At 31.8% G+C, this 24,469-nt stretch overlaps 2 protein-coding genes across 3 annotated transcripts; one reads left to right on the forward strand and one right to left on the reverse strand.

Moving 5' to 3' along the window:
- Positions 1 to 7,623: 7,623 nt before the first annotated feature.
- Positions 7,624 to 12,642, forward strand: LOC105643942 (Leucine-rich repeat (LRR) family protein). Of its 2 annotated transcripts, none has more exons than XM_012229187.4 (10): positions 7,624 to 8,905; positions 8,983 to 9,054; positions 9,139 to 9,231; positions 9,335 to 9,416; positions 9,511 to 9,567; positions 10,853 to 10,917; positions 10,995 to 11,108; positions 11,334 to 11,420; positions 11,516 to 11,596; positions 11,683 to 12,642. In XM_012229187.4, the coding sequence occupies exons 1-10, from the start codon at positions 8,807 to 8,809 to the stop codon at positions 12,415 to 12,417; spliced, it is 1,485 nt and encodes a 494-aa protein (XP_012084577.1). In that variant the 5' UTR covers positions 7,624 to 8,806; the 3' UTR covers positions 12,418 to 12,642. The 2 variants fall into 2 exon arrangements, with proteins under 2 accessions (XP_012084577.1, XP_012084578.1); XM_012229188.4 differs by having other exon boundaries at positions 7,625 to 8,905; positions 11,013 to 11,108.
- A 569-nt stretch (positions 12,643 to 13,211) lies between these two features.
- LOC105643941 (putative GDP-L-fucose synthase 2) lies at positions 13,212 to 14,726 on the reverse strand. The gene is made up of 2 exons (XM_012229186.3): positions 14,436 to 14,726; positions 13,212 to 14,320 (listed from the first exon to the last, which is right to left on the reverse strand). Exons 1-2 carry the CDS (start codon positions 14,452 to 14,454, stop codon positions 13,368 to 13,370), a joined length of 972 nt encoding a protein of 323 aa, XP_012084576.1. The 5' UTR covers positions 14,455 to 14,726; the 3' UTR covers positions 13,212 to 13,367.
- Positions 14,727 to 24,469: the final 9,743 nt, after the last annotated feature.

Here is a 24,469-nt window from a genome sequence, read left to right on the forward strand (position 1 = left end):
AACATAAAGATTTTCCGAAGGCATTTTATTTGGAAAGTATTTTTTCGAATAGATACTACTTACTAAAAACGAAAAGATACAATCTTTCTTCGTTTTAGGTAAGAGAATAAATAAAAATCCTTTAGATCTTCAAGAATAATTTCCGAAAAAGAAAGTGTATGATTTATTACCAAAATCGCTAGAGACATAATCTCTTTAATTTTAGGTAATTAAATCATTTTGATTTTTAAATAATATTTTCGAAAATAAAATTTTTGACGAAAGAATTTATTTTGAAGAACCTAATTTCCGAAAAATATTTTTGATGAGAGAAAAATTTGTTTATGTGCTTATAGATGAATTTTCTCTCTATCCTATAATGTATCCTAAATAAAAACCTAACCACTAAGGTCTTTGGATATCTTCACACACAATGTAGGACTTGCCTTGTACGTTTTCTTTCCATAAGAAATTCTGTATAAAATAATATTAGCACAAATAATATAATTTAAATTTATTTGTTTTGTTTTAATCATCAAAATCCGAGCTTAGAAATTGACCCTTGAGCCAACAGGATTGAATCTTAACCTGCAAAATTATCAGTCTTGGATAAGAGAGTTGTTTGGTATCATCTGATCTAATAATTAGCTAGTTATCTTTGCAAATTTTTCCAGAAATCAACTGGGATGTTTCTCTTTTTCCTCCATAATGAAGGAAAAGGAATTGTTAATTGATTATACTAGAACACTAATATCCACCATCTTCTAATCAAACTCTAACAAGAAAATCTCCATCTAATATAATTTAGCATGAATTGTGCAGTGTTTGTGATGTTGTTGACACTACCAATGCCATATGAGAAGCATGAAGATGATGTTGATACATGTGCGGAGAAGGAACGGATTGAAATAAAAAAGCAGGATGCTGTGTTGGATGAAAAGTTTATCCGAAAACTTTCAATACTGACTCAGAAAGATCACAAGCATTAATAAGAAGAACAAGTTTAAGCACAATTAGATTAGTAGTTCTCTTTATCCATTTTACAATCTGTAAGAGATTAATTTAAACGTTCATGGAAGAGTAATTTGCAAAGACTAGTACCATCGCATTATCATCTACGTAAGAAGCAAATGTTAATGCCTACTAAGAGTAATTTAAAAAGATCCACATTTCTTCTTCCTGGATTTGTGCAAACAAGATTTTTTTAAAAAAATGGGATTAAGGTCCTCTAATGTTTTTGCAATCTCAAGTCTCAACTATTGAATTCAAAATGGATGGTTGAGATTTATATATTTAGTAAATACCAGCCACTTAACAAAAATTAAAAATCTTTCTAATAAAACCTCTACTATTTCATTATTAAATCAAGGGTTGAGATTGCACAAATATGGTAGATCAGATTTCCATAAACATAAGAGGATCCAAATCTTAAGAACTATAGGTTATGCAAATTCTCAGATATTTAAGACTAGAAATCATAGGAGCTAAATTACGAAACCTTTCCAGCAATCATCACAGCTCCAATCTAACTCATATAGTCATATGTTGCTTCCATTATTTCACCAAATTTATCATCATTCATCAAGTTATAGTCTCTATCTATCTATGAATTTTCAGCACAGTGCGCTAGTGAGTTTGCCTGTTCTCGTTTTGCCACATCTGATAATATAAAGAGCGAGTATAAATTTGTGCAGCACTACTCTAGGAACAAACTAACTAACTAACTAAAAGAAAGAAAACCTAGAGAATGCAAAGAACCAAAATTAAGTTGGCCTCTTCATGAAGTAAATGACCATTAGCAAGATCAATACTTTACCCAAAACTTCATAAATGACACAAGCATTAAATGTTCCAAATGCTAAGAATAGAACTTAAAATTAGAAAAAAGATAAATAGTTAAACAATAAAATGAATTTGCTAATTAAGCCAACAATCTCTTAACCCTCCTCCCCTCGAAAATAAGCCGAAAAAGTAGAAGCAAAAAGATTTTGTCTTTCAAGTTCTAAGAAATAGATTTGCAAAATGCAAATTGGATAATCAAATCATAGAATTCATCAAATTCAAATATCTATTAATTTCAAATCTGAATCAATTCTTAATTTCTTTCACAAAATATACCCGTAGTGTGACAGCTCATTGATATGCTAATTTCAAGCACCTAAAACCATAAGTAACAAATGATTGCTATTTCTTACTAGATTATCGCTATCCATTAAGCATAACTTAATTGCATTCTTACACAATTTTCCTCTGCACAATCTTTGTCATGTCCTTCTAAAAAAGTGAATTTCCTATGCTCACTTCTATTTCCCTCTCTCAAGCCTAAAATTTGAAATTAGCAATTCATATCTGTGTTAATTATCCACAACGAGATACTGGATACGAGTTGTGTCCTACTTCATATCTGTGTTGATTCCTTATCTTAGACGCTAGAGATGGTGTAACATATTCGTCATTCCTACTAGATTGCATATTTCTTAGTTACCAGAGAGAAAAGCAGCTAATTCTATTGATTCAGTAATCTATTTATCAATCTCTCACTATATATGTATACCCTTTAAAATGTTTTGATTAGAAAGAGTCCATTATGTCACAATAAAGAAGAAGCAGCGTAGTTAACTCAAAAAGTGACAAAACCCTAAAAATTTCCAATACCTAGTAAAGGACATGACAAGATTCATAGCATGAAAATCTTCAGATTCTATTAATAGTTGCTACAATCGATTAGAAACACAAAATCATATCTTTGAAACAGATTATATAAAATCAATTGAATGAGCACTCTCAACATGCTAATGTTAAAAATATGTCCCATTGTCAATTATTCACCAAACAGAATAGTTGCCCACTATTCTATAGACAATATTACATATATTGAAACCATCACTACATAAAGTAACTTGCCATTTGCCAAAATAGAAATAAAAATAAGATTGGACCATGAGTTACCTTAAGAGAGAGATATAGTGGCCTAGATTTGAGGTTGAGCTCACCTTTTTCATGGAGAGGTAATGGAGAATGTAAGGAGCAACTCGGATGACGGTGACCTAAACACTGAACATGGCCACATGAGTCTTTTACTGCTTCAATGCACTACCTTATCTAGCTTCTGCACAAACATTCCTTTGCTTTTAAAGTTTGCTGAAATTGCTTGGGTACGTCAGAGAAGAGACTGACATCAAGAAGGCCCCAAATTCAGCGACGTAAGCTATAGGTCAAAATCGCACAATAAAATAGGAGCTATGGATGCTCGATTGCCGGTAAGGCTTCATTAGCCTGAGATGTCGATTGGAGAAGGAGGCAACGTCGCAGAAGGAGATCGATGGAGGAAAAGTTGGATATTACTTCAGTGTCTCAAGTGGGCAAGTTACCGCTTTGTTCCCGTCGACCGATGGCCGGGAAAACTGATCGGGAAAGGGGAGAGGGAATTGCCATTCTACGATCGGGAAAGAGAACTTTTTCCTGATTTGATTGATCAATGCCTTGATTCGGTTTAAATCTTTTATTCGGTTTGATTATTTTTGGTTCTCTTGGTTTGGGACCGGTTTGATTTTTCCTTTTTTTTTCTTTTATTTCGTAGCTTACTCTTTTCTTTCAGAAAATCTTAAACCCTAGACGTAAAAAAAAAAAAATGGAAAGAATGGAAGTAAAAAGAATGGAAAGAACAGAAGGTAAAAAGAATAGAAGGTGTGTTCCACGCTCACCGCACCATTTGTTAACTATCAGAATTGAGAATTGAGAGTATTTGATAATTTATCCTCGCTTGGAGTAAATTTGGGATATATATATTAGAGTTAAGATAAATTCTACTAGGATAAGGATTGTGAGAATCCTGCATTATCTCTTAGTTAGAATTTACTTAGGAATGTAATATCCTTTAATATATTTATATGTTGTTCTTTTATGTATTTTATTATTATATATTATCAGTTTGTTTATTTAAAATATTAATGTTTTACTTATTTAGTGTAGCGTGGGTAGATGTCCTACTTTTTTTAAAAATTATCATATCCTGTACGTTCTCATATCTCGTGTACCGTATCCGTGCAAGCTAACTCTTTGTTTATGAAAATACTCCATACACTAAACTAATCAACCAAGGTTTTTTATTACCAATAAAAAATGAAGTGTTTTTTTTTTAATTGTGTTTTTGTGTCATTGAAATAAGAAATTAAGTTTTTTTTTTTATTTTATGTTTATAATTTATTATAAATGATTGTTTATTTATTTGAAACATTCATGTATCACTTATTTAGTGTAGTATATCCTAAGCATGTAAATGTTTTACCTTTTTTAAAAATTATTGTATCTCATATATTCTCGTATCTCGTGTCCTGTGTCCATGCAACCTAGCTCCTGATATATGAGACCGATCCATACACCAAGCTAATCAACCAAGGTTTTTTCTTATTGCCAATAAAAAATGAAGTCTTTTTTTTTTAATTTATTTTTGTGTCATTGAAATAAGAAATTAAGTATTTTTTTTATATTTATGATTTATTATAAATGATTGTTTATTTATTTAAAATATTAATGTATTATTTATTTAGTGTAGTGTGTTTTAAGCGTGTAAATACCCTAGTTTTTTAAAAATTATTAGATTTCGTACGTTTTCATATCTCATGTCCCGTGTCCATACAACCTAGCTCTTGGTATATGAGACTACTCCATACACCAAGCTCATTAACCAAGGTTTTTTATTACCAATAAAAAATAAAGTATTTTTTTAATTTGTTTTTGTGTTGTTGAAATAAGAAATTAAAATTTTTTTTTATGTTTATGATTATTTATTTATTTAAAATATCAATGTATTACTTATTTAGTGTAGTGCGTTATAAGCACGTGGATTTCTTACTTTTTTAAAAATTGGCATATCTGTACGTTTCTGCATCTCGTGTCTCATGTTCGTGCAACCTAACTTCTAGTATATGAGACTACTCCATACACCAAGCTAATCAACCAAGATATTTTTTTTTTTCATTACCAAGGAAAATGAAGTTTTTTTTTTTAATTTGTTTTTATGTCATTGAAATAAGAAATTAAATATTTTTTATTTTACGTTTATGATTTATTATAAATGATTATTTATTTATTTAAAATATTAATATGTTACTTATTTAGTATAGTGTATCCTAAGTATTTGGATGTCTTACTTTTTAAAAATTATCATATCCAGTACGTTCCACTTTATATTTTTTAAAATTTTAACATATTATTTATTTAATAGTAATATATTGTTTGTTCACACTTTTTAAGCGTGTAGAATACTTATTAATTATTTTGCAAGAAAAAATAAATTTATATTAATATATTATATGCTAGAGATAATCTTTTTTATAGATATTATCTTGATAAAGGGATTGTTTGAAAATATAAAACAACTGATCTTCTTACAGTTTTTACAAATGTGCTAAATTGTATTAGAATTTTAACATATGTCATTCTCTAATTCAAAATACTACCAAGTGACAAATTGTGTTAGAATTCTAACATTCATTATTCTATAATCCAAAATAATGTCAAGTGGCAAATTGTGTTACTTGTACTTTACTTCTATAAAAGACAAACTACCCTGCTTTTATATATTATATAAATATATTGGATTTGAACGAAACGAGGATTCATATATTCGTATGCACACAGTATGCACATTTGGTTATAAAGATGTACAAATATACACAATTGCCTCTTTTATACTTTAACTTATTCATTTATGCATAAAAAATTGGTAACCCAATCAAGTAAGAATCACCGAAGTAAAACAATTAACTCTTATGACAATAGTAAATTACATTACATCACAAATTTACAAGTCACGTAAAAGGGCTCTTGAAAGTCAACTCAACCTTTTAACAACTTTCGCTTTGATTTCATTTAATCATTTCAGCAAAGAAGTTAGGTAACTTGATTAACTAAAAATTACCGAGAGAAAAATCAATTGCTTTTTTGTAAATATAGTAAAATTATTTTTTAAATCATAATCCTTACAAGTCTCATAAATAACACTTACACTTAAATTAACATCTTCATTTAACAGTAGTTACTTTCCAGTAATTAAATCATTTAGGTTAATTATTTATTACTCCATCCATTCTTTTTATACAGGAAAAGTTTATATTTTGAGTGTTCTTTCTATGTAGAAAAATTTACTTAATTTGGTAACTTTGGGAATCATGTCAATGGAAAAAGTCTATCTTACTATTATTTTAGTCCCCTGTAAAGCTGTTAGTGTGGGAGATTCTTGAGATAGTGAGAGACAAAAGTATAGAGCATTTAATGTAAATAAATTTTGGAGAATAAATTTTTTACATCAATTTCTGTTGAAAAAAAAATATGCTAGTATAGGTTATATGACCACTGATTAAAATGAAATTTAAATAGAAAAAGCACGTTGAGAGGAATTTTTACGGACTTTACTGAATATTTAAAATTGTACACTATTTAAAGTACGTTTTCAATAACCAAAAGCAGTTGAAAGGTTAAATGAGTATAAATTTTCATATTTCTACACAACTTTCTCAAATAAAGGACAAAAAATGAAACTTTCTTCATAGATTATAGCATAAATTTCATTTTTGCAATTGTTTGTATTTTCTCCATTCCAACAAAACATTTAAAGTCTTATTGAAGATTGAAATATAATTTAAGATATATAGTGATATTAGAGGATGAATAAATGAGATATTAGGAGTAAATTACAAAAAAAATTGATAAAAAAAGTTGGTTAAACTATTTTTTTAATCTTGGTGAAAAATTAGTTGTTCCTATATAAAAAAAACGAAGGGTGCATCATTCACAAACTGAAATCATTAAAATACACACACATAAAGGTACATTTAACTATTTAATTTACAAATTCCAGTTCTTCAAACTATATTTAGAATTTATTGATCAATTAGTTTCATTTAATGTTTAAACTCCTTTGAAAATAACATAACATATCATACCGTCCTAAAATAGCTTCACAAACTGAAATTTAGGATACATTTAACTAAAATCATGTAATTAAACACTAATATATCACTACGCAACAACTTTTAAACTTTGCTCAATTTACAAATAAAAACCTTAGATTCGTCAATTTATGGCATTTAGACAAATTAAGCAATAATTACCATCTCAACTATCAATAACCTTCTCAATTAAACCAATTACTTTGTCAATCTCATTTAAAATTCATAAACCAAGGAATGTAACAAGGAAGAACATAGGCACATAAAATTTCATTTTGTGCACCCATTCGGTCATACATGGGTTTTTATACTCATTTCTTTTTGGCCGAAGACATAAATTGCATTTTGAATTTGAGCATAAAAGTCTTGTGGATTCCTCTATTTTCAAAATGATCTTGTGACCCTTTGAATTTTATTTTTTATAAACTATACACACTTGAACTGAATGAAAAACATTAAGTGAATTACACGCGCATGACTTGGATTAATGACAATACAGATGGCAATTATGATACCCTGCTGATTGCCATGTCACTTTAATGGTTTAATTAGTTTTTCTCTCTGTAACTAAAATTATTGACAACTGTAACTTTATTAAGAAATTAAAAAAAAAAATTGAATGGCCTCAACGCCAGCCATCAATGCAACAACAAAAAACCTATCATCAAAACCACCTTTATCCACAAAACCATTTAAAGAACCACCATCAAAGCCATCACCACAATCCTAACCTTGTTGGACAAACTGAAATATCTCTCTTGCTAAACCTTCTCTCTCTTCTCGCCTTGCAATGTAATAAAAGCAGGGGCTTCCGCCATTGCCGCCGCCCATATTAAAAATCCCACATTTCCTTCTCTCTCCTATCTACAATCCTTAAAATATAAGCTCACAGTCGATTTACAAGTCATCGCTCCATCCAATTTGTGCAAGGCTTTATTTTGGGCTCCAAAAATCAGTATGGGCACTTGCCATACCTCAGTTGCGGAGGAAGCTTCAGAGCAAGTGATACTATACGGGAAAGACGATAAAGCCTTGGGGATTTGTTACTGAATTTTGAGTCTCAGTTTTGTTGCATAATAATTGATTTTGTATGAATTTTCCTTTTCTTAGTGCTATTTTTGGATTTGGTGGTGCCATTACTGTTGTTCAAAATCGAGTTTTGAAGGAGATGGGCATTTGGGATTGAAGAAAATCAAGTGGGATTTAATCGAGGAAGAGAAAAAGCAGTAGGTTGCCATGCAAGTTGTTTTTATGTGACCAACTCACTCATTTCACGCTTGAATTTCACATCCCACCATTTTTTGACGCGGCCAGATGTGCATAAATTACAAAAAAATAAGTTTAGAGGGTCGCAGGATCAATTTGAAAATAGAAGAGGTCACAGGACTTTTACGTGCAAGTTCACGAAGCAATTTATGTATTCAGCCATTTTTTTTTATTGTAACTAAAATTGAAATTTATGATACTGGAAAAACAAAATTGACTTTAGGTTACAATTAAAATTACCAGCAAAATCTGGAGTTTGTTTAATGATTTAGCCTAAAAAGGATTCATACAAAGTTTAGTCCTTATATGGTATAAAACAATTACATTTTACCTTGAAAAGTATGAAAATTTTTTTGTTTCGCAACCCAAAAAAGTTAAGAAATTTTGTTATGCCCACAAACTTTATTTTCCGTTGTTTGGAAATAAGGAAAAGGTTTTAAACAAATCCAACCCAAAGCCTCAAACAGTTGTCTTTAAACACTGAGAGAGTTCATATTGGCCGGAAAAGTGAAGCAGCACCCAAATTTTCAGGCCACACCACAAAAAGCGACAAACACGGGGCGGAGAAAAAAGAGGTTTTTTAGGGATTTTATTGGTTTGCAGAGAATATGACTGGTCTAACCACTGAACAGGTTTTGAAGGATAAACAGACTCGCGACCCTAACTCCATTACGTCTCTTTCGCTCACACAGAAAGCTCTCTCCGATGTAGAACGCAGTTTTCCTCTCCAGTCTTTTTCAATATCTTTGTCAATGAAAATCTGCTTATTTAATTTTCTTTGCAGGTATCTTGCTTGAATGAGTTCAGCAACTTGGAGAGACTGGACCTCGCCTTCAATAGCCTCACTTCACTCGAGGTATATCTATTTCCTTTTTCATCTTCATATTTTAGATAATTTGTAGTGGCTTTTCATATTTAGTTGATTGCATGATCCAATTAGGGATTGAGTTCATGCTTGAACTTGAAGTGGCTATCAGTTGTCAAAAACAAATTGCAAAGCTTGAAAGGAATTGAAGGGCTTTCTAAGCTCACTGTGAGTAGCACTAAACCACTAGTTTCAAACTTTTTGTGAATAATCTTTCAAATAACTCTGTTTAAAAGCACATTCAGCAAAAAATGTTTTGCTTGTGAATCAGGTGTTGAATGCAGGCAAAAATAAGCTTAAATCAATGGAAGAAATTAGGTCACTTGTAAGCTTACGTGCTTTGATCTTAAACGGTGCGTTGTGTAGTTGTCATACTCATTTATGCTGTTTCCTAGAAGGTGAATGTCGTTTATTTTTACCAAACTTATAAAGATATCTTTGTTGCAGACAATGAAATTGTTTCCATTTGCAAGCTGGATCAAAACAAAGAATTGAACACCCTGGGTATGAGTTACTAACACATTTCACTCTTTATCTACTGTGCTGTGGCTTCTCATGGTACTTTTTCCAGGGTTCATGCTTATTAAAATCTATTATATTTAGTTTTGTGGTTAATGGATAAAAAAAAGAGAGAGAGGAGAGACCTTGTAGAAAGTAGAAAAGCTGGATTATAGTCCCATGCTAGCTAAATGCTTTTAGTATGTGCTATAATTTTCTTCCGAATTATTCTCTGGTTTTTCCCCTTTACTGCAAAATGAACTGGAAGCTTATAAAGGTTATTCTTTTCAGCAATCCCTTTATTAGGTGATTTACCTGGGTCATATTACCTTCCAATCTATCACTAATAAATATTGTCCAATTTTCCTGGAATTTTGCTCTTGCCAGACTTCTAGGCCTTTGAGAAAACCAAGATTATGGAGGATGTAGCGTTGTTAATATTTATAGAAGCCTTCTTAGTCTCTATTACATTTTCCTGCCCCAAGTTTTGAAGTATCTTTCCTCAGTTTCTTTCCAAAAGCACACAGGAAATCCTTGAACTCTGCTCTTTCCAGACTTCTGGGCCTTTGAGAAAACCAATGTTAATGGAGGATGGGGCCTTCTTAATATTTTTGAAAGCCTTCCCAATCTCTACAACCTTTTAATTTTATCTTTGGTAAATGGTGGGATGGTTAACAATTTGAAACTCTAGGAGGATTATATTCTGTTCCAGTTTCTTGGGTATCAGAGACAGAAGTCTTTGAACTCTTACAATAGCTACTTCAAGCAAGATCAGATAAAGCAATGTCATTTAAGAAAGAAATTTAATATATGTATGTGGCTGTGTATATGATGTTGAATCATATTCATTTCATCCTTTGTGATGATGAAGCCTGAAGGCAATTTAAACAAAATCTATGTCGCTCATCCTTCTGTGGTGCAGTCTTCAACCCACACAGCTGTAGTTTTTATTATTATTCCATTGAAAACAGATATTCTTTTGACCTTTTCTCTTCCTTTAGTAATTTTAATATTTGATTTTAACCCATTTTACAGTTTAGACTGTACATTGCTTTGAAAATCGTTTTGACTATGGTGTATTCTTTGACTTAAAAATGTAGTTCATGTCTGAATAACTCTTCCAATCTAGTTGCTTAACCTTTTTAGATTGATGAAACATTGGTTTATGAATCTTTTGGAATAGAATTTGTCAAATAAGTACCAAAATTGAATAATCATATGTACCGGATTGTTTAGCATATAAACTTCAGAAATATTAAATCATGCTTTTTGGCTTTGGTAAACTCTGTAGTTCTTTCCAGAAATCCAATCCGTGAAATTGGTGAGTCACTAGCCAAGGTGAACTCCCTCACAAAGGTAAGCAGTTTTATGTGTTGGTCAATGGTCATCATCCTTCAGCTGCAATATCTGTTGGTTATTGCCAGTGCTTTTAGAACCTTTCTGTTTTGCAGCTTTCTCTCTCAAATTGCCAACTTCAGACCATAGACTCATCACTTAAGTCTTGTATTGCACTGAAAGAGCTCCGACTTGCTCATAATGAGATTAAGGTAGATGTTCTATTTATCCATTGATTTTTATGGAATTCTCATCCGGTAAGACTGGATTTTAGGAGTAATTTAATTGCTTGCATCATAATTTATATCATAACTTTTTGCTTTTTACTGCATGGTTTTCTTTTCCTTTCTCTTTCTCTCTCTCTGTGTTTTTCCCCCTTTTCTGATTTCTATTTGATTGCTTGCTGAATTGCATTGTAATCTCTCTGAATTGCTTAGACTCTCCCGGCTGAGTTGGCTTATAATAAGAAACTCCAGAATTTGGACTTGGGGAATAACGTGATCACAAGCTGGTCAGATGTGAAGGTAAGGCGTTTGGGGATCTTTTTTTGCTTCTTTTTTGTTTTGCTTTAAATGTTAGTTATTATAGCTTGTATATTCATGACCTAAAGAAATAGCAGGTGCTGAAATTCTTAGCTGATCTGAAAAACCTAAATATACAAGGAAACCCCATTGCTGAAAGGGAGAAATTAACAAAGAAGGTCATGTTCTTTTCATGCATGTCTTTTTCAGTATCTTTCTAGCTTTTTGCTGTTTCACATTGTTGTTTTAAATATTGTTACTGCAGGTCTTAAAATTATTGCCAAATTTGCATATATTCAATGCTAGACCAATAGATAAAAGCACCAAAAAGGGAGATACGGGCGAAGTTGATGATTTTTCATTCATTCCTAGTAATGAGCTCGAAGTTACTAAAGAAAAGAAAAGGGAATCTATGAGCAGAAATACGCTGTCCAAGCATGATATGGGTCAAAGTAAAAGCATTCATCTTGATAATGTTAGTGATGTTAATATGGATCTAAGTAGATTCTCAAAGAAGGAAGAAGTTCCAGTCCATGAAAGGGATGACAATGTGGTTGAAAAGAAACTAAAGAGGAAAAAATCACAGGACCAAGATAATAGTAATAATGATCTTACTATGGATGAGTCAAAGCAGGAAAGGAAGAAAACAATTGAGAAATTACCAAAGAAAGATGTTCAAGTCAAAGGGAACGATAAAAACACAGTTGAAAAGCAACGCAAAAGTAAAAAATCAACTGAGAAACTGGATGAGCTTGATGCAATTGATAATGGGGAAACATCATTTGCAGACTTTTTCTCTGTTAATTATGTGGAAAGTTCGAAACATAGTGTTGAAAAGAAACTGATAGATAAAGCTGGTGAGAACATAAATTCTACAGGTGGCTTGGTTACTTTGTCTGCAAAGAAAAAGAAAACTAAGAACCGAGTAGCTAATCATGCAGTCCAGTTGCCTGCAGAGGTTGAAGTTGGAATGGGTGGGCCGTCAACATGGGATGATTGATTATTTTGCAACAATCTTTCAAGGCTCTTTGGGATTCATTTTTAAGCCAAACCAGTGAAAGGCTATTCCTTCTCCAGTTCTGTTGCAATCTTGCGTATTATACATTATCTGTAATGCCTTCACAGAACTACCAAAAATGTATTGGAATATCCTGATCTTTCAGTTTGAGCCATTTCTGCTTGCATTATGATGCCATATGAATCACCAGAGTTGAACTTTTTGCAATGCACTTTTCAGTTTACGATTTTTTTCTGGAATGGAACCTTTATGGTCTGAATACTGGAGAATTTCAACTTTTCAGCTTGTATTTCGTTTGGCATCAATTCATATTTATGCATGTGACTATGTTCGTGGTCGTGACCTGCACTCTTGCTTCATACTGATGTTTTAGATGTTCTAAAACTATGGGTGGAACTACATTTCGTCTGAGAAGGCCAGAATTTCAAAATTTAACTTCTTCCTAAATTTCATTTTTTTTTTAATAGTCTACGCATTAATTTTAGAATTCCCCAATTTTTAGGCTGTATTGCCCCTATTACAACTAACTAGGTCTTTTTATACACAGGCAATGCTTGCATAACATGGTGTAGGGTTAATGGAGTCTGTATGGATGAACCACTCAAATTTCATCTGCTAAGCCTTCAAAAATATTAACCAGAAAGCCTGAAACCAAATTTCAAACTTCCCATTTTTCTTTTGGCTATAGGCTATAGATAACCATCCCCAAACATACAATCAAGCATTCACCAAATACATCCATAAAGAAATTACCCATTGAAAAGAACCAAAAAAGATTATGAAATGAAATTCAGTGACCTTAAATAAAGTGTCGCATTTTACAATCCAATATAGGTAGTAATACAAAATGAATGCTAAAATTTATTACGAGGCAATAGTAATATTACCAAAATCATCGTTGAAACACATCATACAGTATAATCTCACCTGCATCATTGCTTGATCACATTCTCCAAGTACCATTTGTAAGTATCAACAAGCCCATCCTTGAGTGGTATCTTAGGCGTCCATCCCAACCCCAAGAGCTTCGAGCTATCCATGAGCTTTCTGGGAGTCCCATCAGGCTTTGATGAGTCCCAAACAAGCTCCCCTTCAAACCCTACTACCTCCTTCATTAACTCTGCCAACTCCTTGATTGTCACCTCCTTCCCGCTCCCTACATTCACATGCTCCAGTCCACTATAGCTCTCCATCAAAAACACCACTGCATCCGCCAAATCATCCACATGAAGGAACTCCCTCAATGGACTCCCTGTTCCCCACACCACCACCTCCTTTGCCCCCTGCACCTTTGCCTCATGAAACCTCCTCATCAATGCAGGAAGCACATGAGAATTTTCTGGGTGAAAATTATCATATGGACCGTATAAATTGGTTGGCATACCAGAGATTGCATCCCAATTGTACTGAATTCTGTAGGCTTGACACATTTTGATTCCAGCAATTTTGGCCACCGCATACCATTCATTAGTCGGCTCAAGAGGTCCGGTGAGCAAGGCATTTTCAGGGATCGGTTGGGGTGCTAACTTGGGGTAAATGCAGGATGAACCAAGAAAGAGTAATTTCTTGACGCCATAGCGATACGAGGAGTCAATTACATTGGTTTGGATCTGGAGATTGATCGCTATGAAATCAGCCGGATAAGTGTTGTTGGCGTGGATGCCACCAACTTTTGCGGCAGCAAGGATAACGTATTCTGGCTTTTCAGCCGCAAAGAAAGATTCAACATCAGATTGGCGAGTGAGATCAAGCTCAGCGTGGCTGCGGAGGACAAGATTGGTGAAGCCAAGGGCCTGGAGTTTGCGGACTATAGCAGAGCCAACTAGACCACGGTGGCCTGCTACGAAGATCTTGGAGGATTTGCTGGAAACGAAAGATGATGAATCTAAAGAAAGACAATAAGTGAGATCTGAAGATAGTTGCTACGTTAGGTAGCTGAAGGAAAAGAAGATAGATAAACCGAACTTGTGCAAATCAGATTAAAGAGAAGCAGAGAATACCATTGTTGTGGCCGCCCATTTGCAGAAGGTGAATCTCCGCCTTCACTTGGTGGTGGTGATGTGGAGGAGCGGAGTTCACCGACACAACTCCAAGGCAGTTAAAGTCGGTTGCTAAAGCGTAAAGCCCAGGCCTTAACTTCTAAATACAAGGAAGAAATTAGGGGCTAGAGTTGAGTTGAGCCTAGTGATTGAATCTGGCCCAGCCTCTATAGAAACCAAAAAAGTAGGGAGCCTTCTTTTGTCGATTCACAGAACAGTGGGAAAACTAGACAACAGATGTATTAGTATATATATTAACAACAAAGTCAGAAAGGTCTTGATTCAAGATCCAGACTCTTTTTTTTTATTACACAAGAACAGATGTTACTTCTTTTATCCACTTTAAGTGTCCTTCAAACTTCCTGTATTCCACTTTAATTGTAACTAGATGGAGGCTCTAATAGTTTGTAATTTTTAATTTATAAATAATTTATATTTATAATATATAAATTATATTTAATATATATTATAAAATTTATTTTTCTTCTTTATCAAATTCTGGTTTTATATAACGTTATAATACCATTAATTTATTTAAGATAATTATAAACTCAAGTGGTCAAGCAAGTCTATAAGTCATCGAGCAAATAAAGCATCAATGCATCACATTTGACACTTAAGGAAAGTGAGTTTGCAGCTTCGGCATAGCATTGGACACTTGAGGAAGATGAGTTTGTAGCTTATTTTTGAAGAGACTTCAATTAATCATAACTAAGTTTTAATTAGAGTTTATAATTCAAACAGGTTGAATATTATTTCTTATCATAACATTTTATTATTTAAATAATTCAATATGAATAATATATGATAAAATATTTCTTTTATAATTTTAATTATTTATTACTTAATGGTAAAATATAATTAAATATTAATTTTAAATTAAAATAACGATCCAATCAAAACATGGAAAAAATTATTTTTTTAATAAAAAAATACATCAATTACAATCATATAATAAAAAAAGAAGATGGCTAACTTCCTAACTATGATCATATACCAATTACTTCTATTAATTTGAAGTATAATATTTGAATTTTCATCCCACTGCATCTCTAGTTATATAATAACACTACTAGGTTCACAATCATTCTCGAGAATGTTAATTCCTAGATAAAAATATAAATTTAATTAAATTTTATCATTATATATGTAACCACCTTTATAAGATTGACATAAGGTATTGATAATTTAGAATTTATGTAAACACACACGCGCATATATATATATATATATATATATATTGAAAAAATATCCTTAGACGAGAGAAACTAATAACCTTTCAATTGTCAAATATTAGTCAGGAAATGATTTAAATGTATATATATAATTAAAAACAAAAATATCACGTATGTGCTTCTAGAATATTGTTCTATCTCTGCAAATTTTGACCAATTACATGTCACACTCTAAAATATTAAGTTAAGCAATTACCTCTATATAAAATATTAATTAATATTAATATTAATTTCTGCTTTGAAAAAATTGAAAAAAAAAAAAGCAATGACCATAGATTAAACAGTGAAATCAAAGCGAAACATAAGAGAAAAAAATAGAAATTAAATTATGAGAAAAGAAGATCAAAGATTAAATGAGAAATTACCTATAAATAAATCTCGTTTTTTTATTTATTTAGAATTCAAAGAAAGGAAGGAAAGAAAGAAAGTACAAGAAAACCTAACCTAAGAATGATTCGAGATTCAGATTCCATTTTTGGCGAGGACCAAGCTGGTTGAGAGCTTTTTATGTTCCTCTCTTCTCTTGTCTTATGTTTTTAAGCACCGAAAAAACAATCAAAAAATTATAATTTTCCATCAAGATTTTTAATTAGATTTTATTATTAATCCTCTTAGTTACTCTTAATTCCTCTTTACTTAATCACAAATTCTAAAAATTAAATAATAAAAAGCATGAAATAAAACTGAAATGAAAGTTCTATTTTAATTGCAAATTCACAACAGAAGTTTCCAAAAAAACCTTTTCATTTTGAAGATCATTAAGGCGTGACTTAAGCTCTCTCAATCTCTTTATAGTCAAATCCTGCTCATCAAATGAAAATAATGAGCAAAATACACTAAAGTACATACCTTGATTCATCAATATGATTTGTCGCACAATAGAGGAATCTGTAAAATAGAAGTTCCAAGCAAATAAAGCCTATCAGATGAGACAATAGAAGTAGAGAACGGACAGAAGGCCTAGAGATACAAGATAATAAATAGATAAAAATAAAGATTCAACAGAAGAAAAGAAAAGTATATAGCTAAATAAGATTAAATTTCAAAAAAAGTTGATTATTATCATAATATATAAAATTTTAAATTTAAAAAAATATTTTGATGGCCAATCAAATCCTAAAAACAATTTTAAAAATGTTGACTATTATCATAAAATATTAATTTCTAAATTTAAAAAATATTTTAATGATCAATCAAAAACAAAGAAAAAATCATAATAAAAAAAGAAAAAAATCCAAAGATTTCTTAAAAAAGAGAAAATAGAACGCTGAAGGAACAGAGCGCTTTTTTTGCTTCAGGATTATATATTTATATAGATAGATTGAATTCAATTATCTTTTTATTTTAGAGTGGTGCAATATGGAAATGATGATTCGAATCAATCCTACGTAGAGGACCTGAATTGTCCCTTTTAACCTTTTAAAATATTGTTTAGACGAAATGAAAATTAAAATTTCATTCTCTCCTCTCCAACATCCAACTATCAATAAATTAATAGATACGGTTTATATTCTCAATTTCTTTTTTTTTTTTTTTTTTGAAAACGCTTTACATTACCAATATACTAGTAGGATTTACCACTAATGATTATAAATTTTATATGGATTTTTTTATTCACTTTATATATATGAATTAATGTCAATGTTATTTCCAATGGACGAATGCATAATTTCCCCCCTGAACCTTTTTTAAATTGTCATTTGTGCCCTTTAACTTTGTGAGGGACTGCTTGTACCCCTTAGCTTGTGTTTTTTATTGCTTTTTTGTCCCTCAGCAAATGGAAGCTTGTGTGTGAATTACACTTGTGGTGACCTGTCATAAGCAGTTGATATGTCATCAGTTTAGACGCCATGTTGGTTTCCACATGTTCAAGAAATAATAGAAAAGAGAAAAACAAAAAATTAAATGGCTGAGCATAACTTCTTCCCTAAACATTTTTCAAATTGTCATTTGTGCCTTTAACTTTGCGAGGGACCGTTTGTGCCCCTTAACTAGTGTTTTTTTTGTAGCTTTTTTACTCTTGAGCAAACTGAAGCTTATGCGTGAATTACACTCGCATTGACCTATCATAAGCAATTGATTGATATGTCATCAGTTTAGACGCCACATATTGGTTTCCACATGTTCAAGAAATAACAGGAAAGAGAAAAACGAAAAATTAAATGAATAAGTTGAAAGAGTTTTTAATGCCTTTGCAATATAGATTTGAAGACTTGCTCCTCTTGCTTTTTTCATTTTCTCTCTTTCATCTCTGAACTCAGACTTTAATTTCTCTTTTATCTTTAAACTAAATTCTTTCTTGTTTCACCCTCTCTCTTCGACTCAGTTATTTGCATTGAATAGTTTTCAAGGTTCTTCATTTGCAGTCTCAAAATCAATATCGCAAATGGGTTTGCATGCATTTGTATTTCTAAAATAAAACTTCCAACTTCAACAGCTTTTCAAATCTCTAATTTTTATTTCTTTAAATATTTGGGATTTTCTTCTCAATTTCGTGATTATCGTTTCATATTTGGAATGAGAAGTTTTTGAGTAATGGATTAAGGTAAATTTTCAGTTTTGGTATGGGTAAGGTTGTTGGGAAAGTTTTTATTTTTTGTTTTGTATTTGTTTGTTTCGCGAGAAAATTTTATTTCTGTTCTTGGGAGAAATGGAGAACGAAGGGAGAGAAAAGATAGAAGATTGGGGATGAGAATAGAGAACTAAGAGAGAGAAAAAATAGAAGACTGGGGATGGGAATGGAGACCAAAGAGAGAGAAAAGATAGAAGATTGGGAATGAGTTTGTTGATTAAAAAGACGCTAGATTTAAGCAAATAGAGTCCAATATGACATCGTCTCTTACACGTCGGATAGAAATATTACTGTTCACACTTTGTACAGCGATTTCCTCCATGCTTCCACCGATCCAGCATGGTAAGGGATAAAAAAGCTATAAAAAACACTAGTTAAGGGGTACAAGCAGTTCTTCGCAAAATTAAGGGGCACAAATGGCAATTTGAAAAAAATTTAGGGGAGAAATTATGCATTGGGCGTATTTCCAACTATACTGTTTGATGATGTTGTAATATTAGGACCTTCAAATCTTATAATGGGCTTTGATTTTTGGCTCATCATGAGCTGACTTGTTGCATTTGATTTGACAAATATAGTCTTGGACAAGTTTGAAGGGAAATATATTAGACAATTATAATGTGTTGGCTCAAGGGTCAATTCTAATCTCAAAAATTTTGATGATTAAAACAAAATAAATAAATTTAAATTATATTATTTGTGCTAATATTATTTTATGCAGAATTCTTATGGAAAGAAAACGAACAAGGCAAGTCCTACATTTTGTGCGAAGATATCCGAGGACCCTAGTGATTAGGTTTTTTAGGACACATTGTAGGATAGAGAGAAAATTCATCTATAAGCACAAAAACTTATTTTTCTCTCATTAAAAATATTTTTCGGAAATTAGATTCTTCAAAAATAATTCTTTCGTCAAAATTTTATTTTCGAAAATACTCTTTAAAGAAATCAAAATGATTCAATTTCCTAAAACTAAAGAGATTATGTCTCTAACGTTTTTGGTAATAAATCATACACTTTCTTTTTCGGAAATTCCCTTTGAAGATCTAAAGAATTTTAATTTATTCTCTTACCTAAAACGAAGGAAGATTGTATCTTTTCATTTTTAGTAAGTAATATCTTTTTCGGAAAATATTTTCCAAATAAAATGCTGCCAAAAATCTTTTTTTTTTTAAAAGAAAGTAAAATCGTCTTTTATCCTCTTACCAAAAGGATAAGATAAACTTTTGGTAACTAAGATTTTCATATCTTCTAAATAAGGAAAGCAAATATTCTGATTTCAAAATAAAATATCCACTTTCCAAAAGCGAGAGTCACAAAGCTCTCTATATAAAGGAGTTTTTCACTCTTTGAACGTGGAGGAAGTAAGAGTTTTCGTTTTAAGAGCATTCTCTCATTGATCACATCTTTATCTCTCAAAACTTACTCTCTACCCCCATTTTTCTTTTCATCTTTACACTTCACGTTTTTATCTTTAAAGAGAAAAGAATTTTGTTTAACTACTTTCGAAAAACGGTTCTGTGTTCTAAATGAATTTCTAATCTGATAAACTGTTTTTCCTGTGCTTATATGTGCATTTCTTTCTGTCTATTTAGATTTTGTAATCTATAGTAGACAGGTTTTTATTTGATAAACATTTGTGCAATAGCTTAGGTGAAAAGCTATTGAGAAAGAGGTTATCAAGCAACCTTCTTCGCGAGAGAGATTCTAATGTCTTGAATTGAGTTTCTGTACTCTGCCAAAAACAGAAAGGGTTGAGGTTAACTAGAACCTTTGGAAAATCTAGTGGGATAAAGGTAGATCTAGGTGTTGATCTATTGCCTTGTATTGTTGGTTTGTCTCTTACCCTTGAAAAGAGATAACATGTTGAGGATCTCAAGATGAGTCTTGGGGAGTGGATGTAGGCGAGTTAGTGTCGAACCACTATAAATCACTGTGTTGATCTTTTAATTTCTGAAGTTTTGCTTGATACTGCTTTAATTACACTCTTGTTTATATTTTAGAAATGCTAAAGTTGTTAATGATTCAGATGTTCTAAAAACTGGAATAAGTCTTATCTTCTCTGAATATTAGAACTCTGGAATTCTGATAAGTGAATATACCAAGTTCTAACTGTTCTTCTATTCACAGTATATTTCACTACTTGGGTTTCTAATTAATTTTCTAAACTTTATGAGGAAGTTCTAATTACAATAGCTTTCCATTATAAAGCAGTTCTGATACTGAATAAGACATTGTGAAGCAGTTCTAATTTCAATAACTGTCATTCACATAATCTTATATGATTTTCTAAACTTTATGAGGAAGTTTTAAATACAATAGCTTTTCATCATAAAGAAGTTCTAATATTGAATAAGACGTTGTGAAGCAGTTCTAATTAATAGCTGCACTTTGTATAGTCTTTCTATCTTTTATGAATAGAACATTGTGAGGTAGTTCTAATCCATAATCTAATCTCATGAGTTCTTTATTTTTCCGTTGCACTTAGAATTCTATATTATTGTTTTTAAATTCTAAAATATTTTCAGAAAACCCAATTCACCCCCTCTTGGGTTGTGCCATACATATACATGACCCACAATCTGGTATCAGAGCCTTGGCTCTTGACTTACCGAAGCTTAACCGCTTAAGAGATAAGATCCCATGGCAACCTCACTTCCTCTTACTTCTTTAGAAGGTCAATCTGTTTCTAGACCTCCTTTGTTCAATGGTTCTAATTACTCTTATTAGAAAACTAGAATGGAGAACTTCATGAAATCAGTTGATATAAACTGCTGGAGGAATGTTATCACTGGTCCTCCTATTTCCATGAAAGTTGTAGGAGATGAGATTGTTAGAAAAACAGAAGAAGAATATACAGATGCTGATTGGAATGATATTGCTATAAATGCAAAAGCAATCAATATTCTTCATTGTGATCTAGACGCAACAGAATACAACAAAGTGTCTGGATGTAAATTTGCGACGGAAGTATGGGAAAAACTTAAAGTCACCTATAAGGGTACGGATAGAGTAAAGGAATCCAGAATAAATATCCTTTGGAGAGAATATGAAATGTTTAGTATGAAGGAAGGAGAAACTATTGCAGAGTTAAATTCTAGATTTACTAATATAGTTAATCCTTTGAAAACTCTCGGTAAGGAAATTTCAGAAGATGAACTTGTTAAGAAAATCCTTAGAATTCTACCTAAAAAATGGGATTCTATAGGAACTGTCATGAATTACAAAGAGACTCCCGTCACTTATGATTATCTTATAGGAGCTCTTGTTTCAGAAGAAATGAAATCTTCTTTGACCATAGAAGATAAGAAAAAGAAAGAACTGGCTTTGAGAGTAGACTCTAGTGAAGAAAGTTCTTTTGATCTTGATAGTGATGATTTAGCACTCGTTGCTAAGAGATTTAAAAAGTTCTATAGAAAGAGTGGAAGGCCACAGAAAAAGCTTAACAAAAAGAGCTTTCCACCCAAAAATAGTAACTTACCTAAGAAAGAACCTTCTGAAGTGGTTTGTTATGAATGCAACAAACCCAGACATATCAAACCTAATTGTCCTAAATTGAAAAAGAAGTCAACAAAAGAGAAGCTGAAGCAGGCATTTGTAGCTGCTTGGAGTGATTCAGATGATTCTAATTCTGAAAGCCACAATTATCAAGAAGAAATTGCTAATATCTGTCTAATGGCTACTGTCGATTCTGACTCCAAAGAAATCAGTACTCTGACTTCAACGCAGAAAGCTGAAATCAACGAAACAAATGCAACAGTCTAGAAGCATGAAGAAAGCACTGTAAGTATTTCAGAACCTGAATCAGAAAATGATCTTCTAGATACTTACAATAATCTTTGCAATGAGTTTGAAAAGCTGGTTAGAAAGCATAAAGTTCTAAGGGAAGATTTCAGAAAATTAAAGTCTGAAAGTAATCATTTAAAAGATGCTTTTTCTCAAGAAATTACATGCAAAGATCTCATCACAAAAATCAAAGATCTCAACAATAATAATAATCGATTTTCTGAAAATCTAACGCTTCTTAGAGAAAAATGTAAAAATCTGAATTCTGAAAATGAATATTTGAAAACTGAGATTAGAATTCTAAAATCAATTTCAGAATCGTTTTTTAAAGAAAAGACAAGTTCTAGCTATGATAGCATTTCTAAATAGAATTTTGTTTCTAATAAGAAAAATGCTGTTTCTAATGTTGTGACTTTAGAATATCAAAGTTTTGACAGAAAGAAAAATCACAGTATGCTAAATGCACTTGTTACCACTAACCCTCCAGGACCCAATATGAGTTGGGTACCTAAATCTGCTTGATCTTTTCAGGTGTGCCTAAGGAGTGAGATGAAAACAGAAATGTGGTACATGGACAGCGCTTGCTCTAGGCATATGACTGGTGACAGAAAGAAGTTCACCAGATTAGAAAAGAAAAAGGGAGGTACAGTAAGCTGTGGAGACAAAGCAAAAGGTAAAATCGTTGGTATTGGTGTATAGGTTCTAATCCTTCAATAGAAGATGTATGCTTAGTAGAAGGATTACACTATAACTTGTTAAATGTTAGTCAGATTTGTGATCAAAATAGAAGAGTGATCTTTGAACCTTCTCATTGTGAAGTTCAGAACATGCATGATAATAAAACCTTATTCATTGGAAAAAGGTTTGGAAATATATACCTAGTAGATCTCTCTGATATGCATAACCAAGATATATGTTTAGTTTCTATTGATAATTCTAGTTGGTTATGGCATAGAAGACTTGGACATGCAAGCATGCACCTTATTTCTAAACTGTCTAAGAAAGATTTGGTTCGAGGTTTGCCAAAGTTGAAATTTGAAAAAGATCACATTTGTGATGCTTGTCAAATGGGCAAACAAACCAGAACATCTTTTAAAACCAAGGGCATGGTTTCTACTTCTAGACCTTTAGAATTGCTACTCCTTGATCTATTTGGTCCAATTACTCCTTCTAGTCTTGGAGGAAAATTCTATGCTTTTGTTATTGTAGATGATTACTCTAGATTCACCTGGACACTCTTCCTTAGAAATAAGGATGAGTCATATGACGTGTTTATTCATCTTTGCAAGAGAATACAAAATGAGAAAGGATACAACATCTCAGCAATTAGAAGTGATCATGGAGGAGAATTTGAAAATAAAAAATTCGATGCTTTTTGCAATTAGTCAGGAATCTTCCATAACTTCTCAGCACCTAGAACACCTCAACAAAATGGAGTGGTGGAACGCAAGAATAGAACACTTCAAGAAATGACCAGAATCTTGCTAAGTGATTCTAAACTACCAAAGTATTTCTGGGCAGAAGCAGTTAACACTGCCTGTTATATTCTAAACAGGGCTTTGGTAAGATCTAAACTTAAAAAGACTCCATATGAGCTATACAAAGGTAGAAAACCAAATATTGGTTATTTTCATATTTTTGGGTGCAAATGTTTTATTCTAGATAACAAGAAAAATCATCTTGCTAAATTTGATGCTAAATCTTATGAAGGTATTTTTCTGGGATATTCTAGTAATAGTAAAGCATATAGAGTATTTAATAAAAAGACTCTAGTTGTAGAAGAATCTATTCATGTTGTGTTTGATGAATCTGACTCTACATCTAGAAAATTAGAAAATGATGATGTTGTAGATTCTAATCATGAAAAGCAGAATGAGCAATCAAAACAACTAGAACAACCAGAAAGTGATCAGAACATCAAATCAGGTTGAACCAGAAGTTGAACATGAAGATCAGAATACAGTTGAAAGTCAAACGCCAGAAACAGAAAACGAAGATTCTCAATTACCAAAAGAATGGCTATTTCATAAGTATCATCCTCAAGAAGACATTATGGATAATCCCTCAGAAAGGATGATGACTAGAGCTCAACTTAAAAGATATTTTGGTAGTGTTGCTTTCGTTTCTCAAATAGAACCTAAAAATTTAGAAGATACTCAAAATGATGAAAGTTGGATTCTTGCTATGCAAGAAAAGCTAAATCAATTTGCGATAAACCAAGTTTGGAAACTTGTTTCTAGACCTAAAAACCATTCTGTTATTGGAACAAAATGGGTGTTTAGAAATAAGCTTGATGAATAAGGTAATGTTGTGAGAAATAAAGCAAGATTAGTGGCTTAAGGGTACAACCATGAAGAAGGCATCGATTTTGATGAAACCTTTGCCCCGGTTGCTAGACTTGA

This window comes from Jatropha curcas, chromosome 1 (assembly GCF_041381405.1).
Source record: "Jatropha curcas cultivar XTBG-Jc1 chromosome 1, XTBG_Jcur_1.0, whole genome shotgun sequence".
In the NCBI taxonomy this organism is placed as follows: Eukaryota; Viridiplantae; Streptophyta; class Magnoliopsida; order Malpighiales; family Euphorbiaceae; genus Jatropha; species Jatropha curcas.

Bases quoted from the DNA above. Each gene is read 5' to 3' on its own strand.
- LOC105643942 (XM_012229187.4), top strand. From the start codon at position 8,807: ATGACTGGTCTAACCACTGAACAGGTTTTGAAGGATAAACAGACTCGC. The intron at 9,417-9,510 runs GTGCGTTGTGTA...TCTTTGTTGCAG, and splicing joins ACGTGCTTTGATCTTAAACG to ACAATGAAATTGTTTCCATT. The intron at 11,597-11,682 runs GTCATGTTCTTT...TTGTTACTGCAG, and splicing joins GGGAGAAATTAACAAAGAAG to GTCTTAAAATTATTGCCAAA.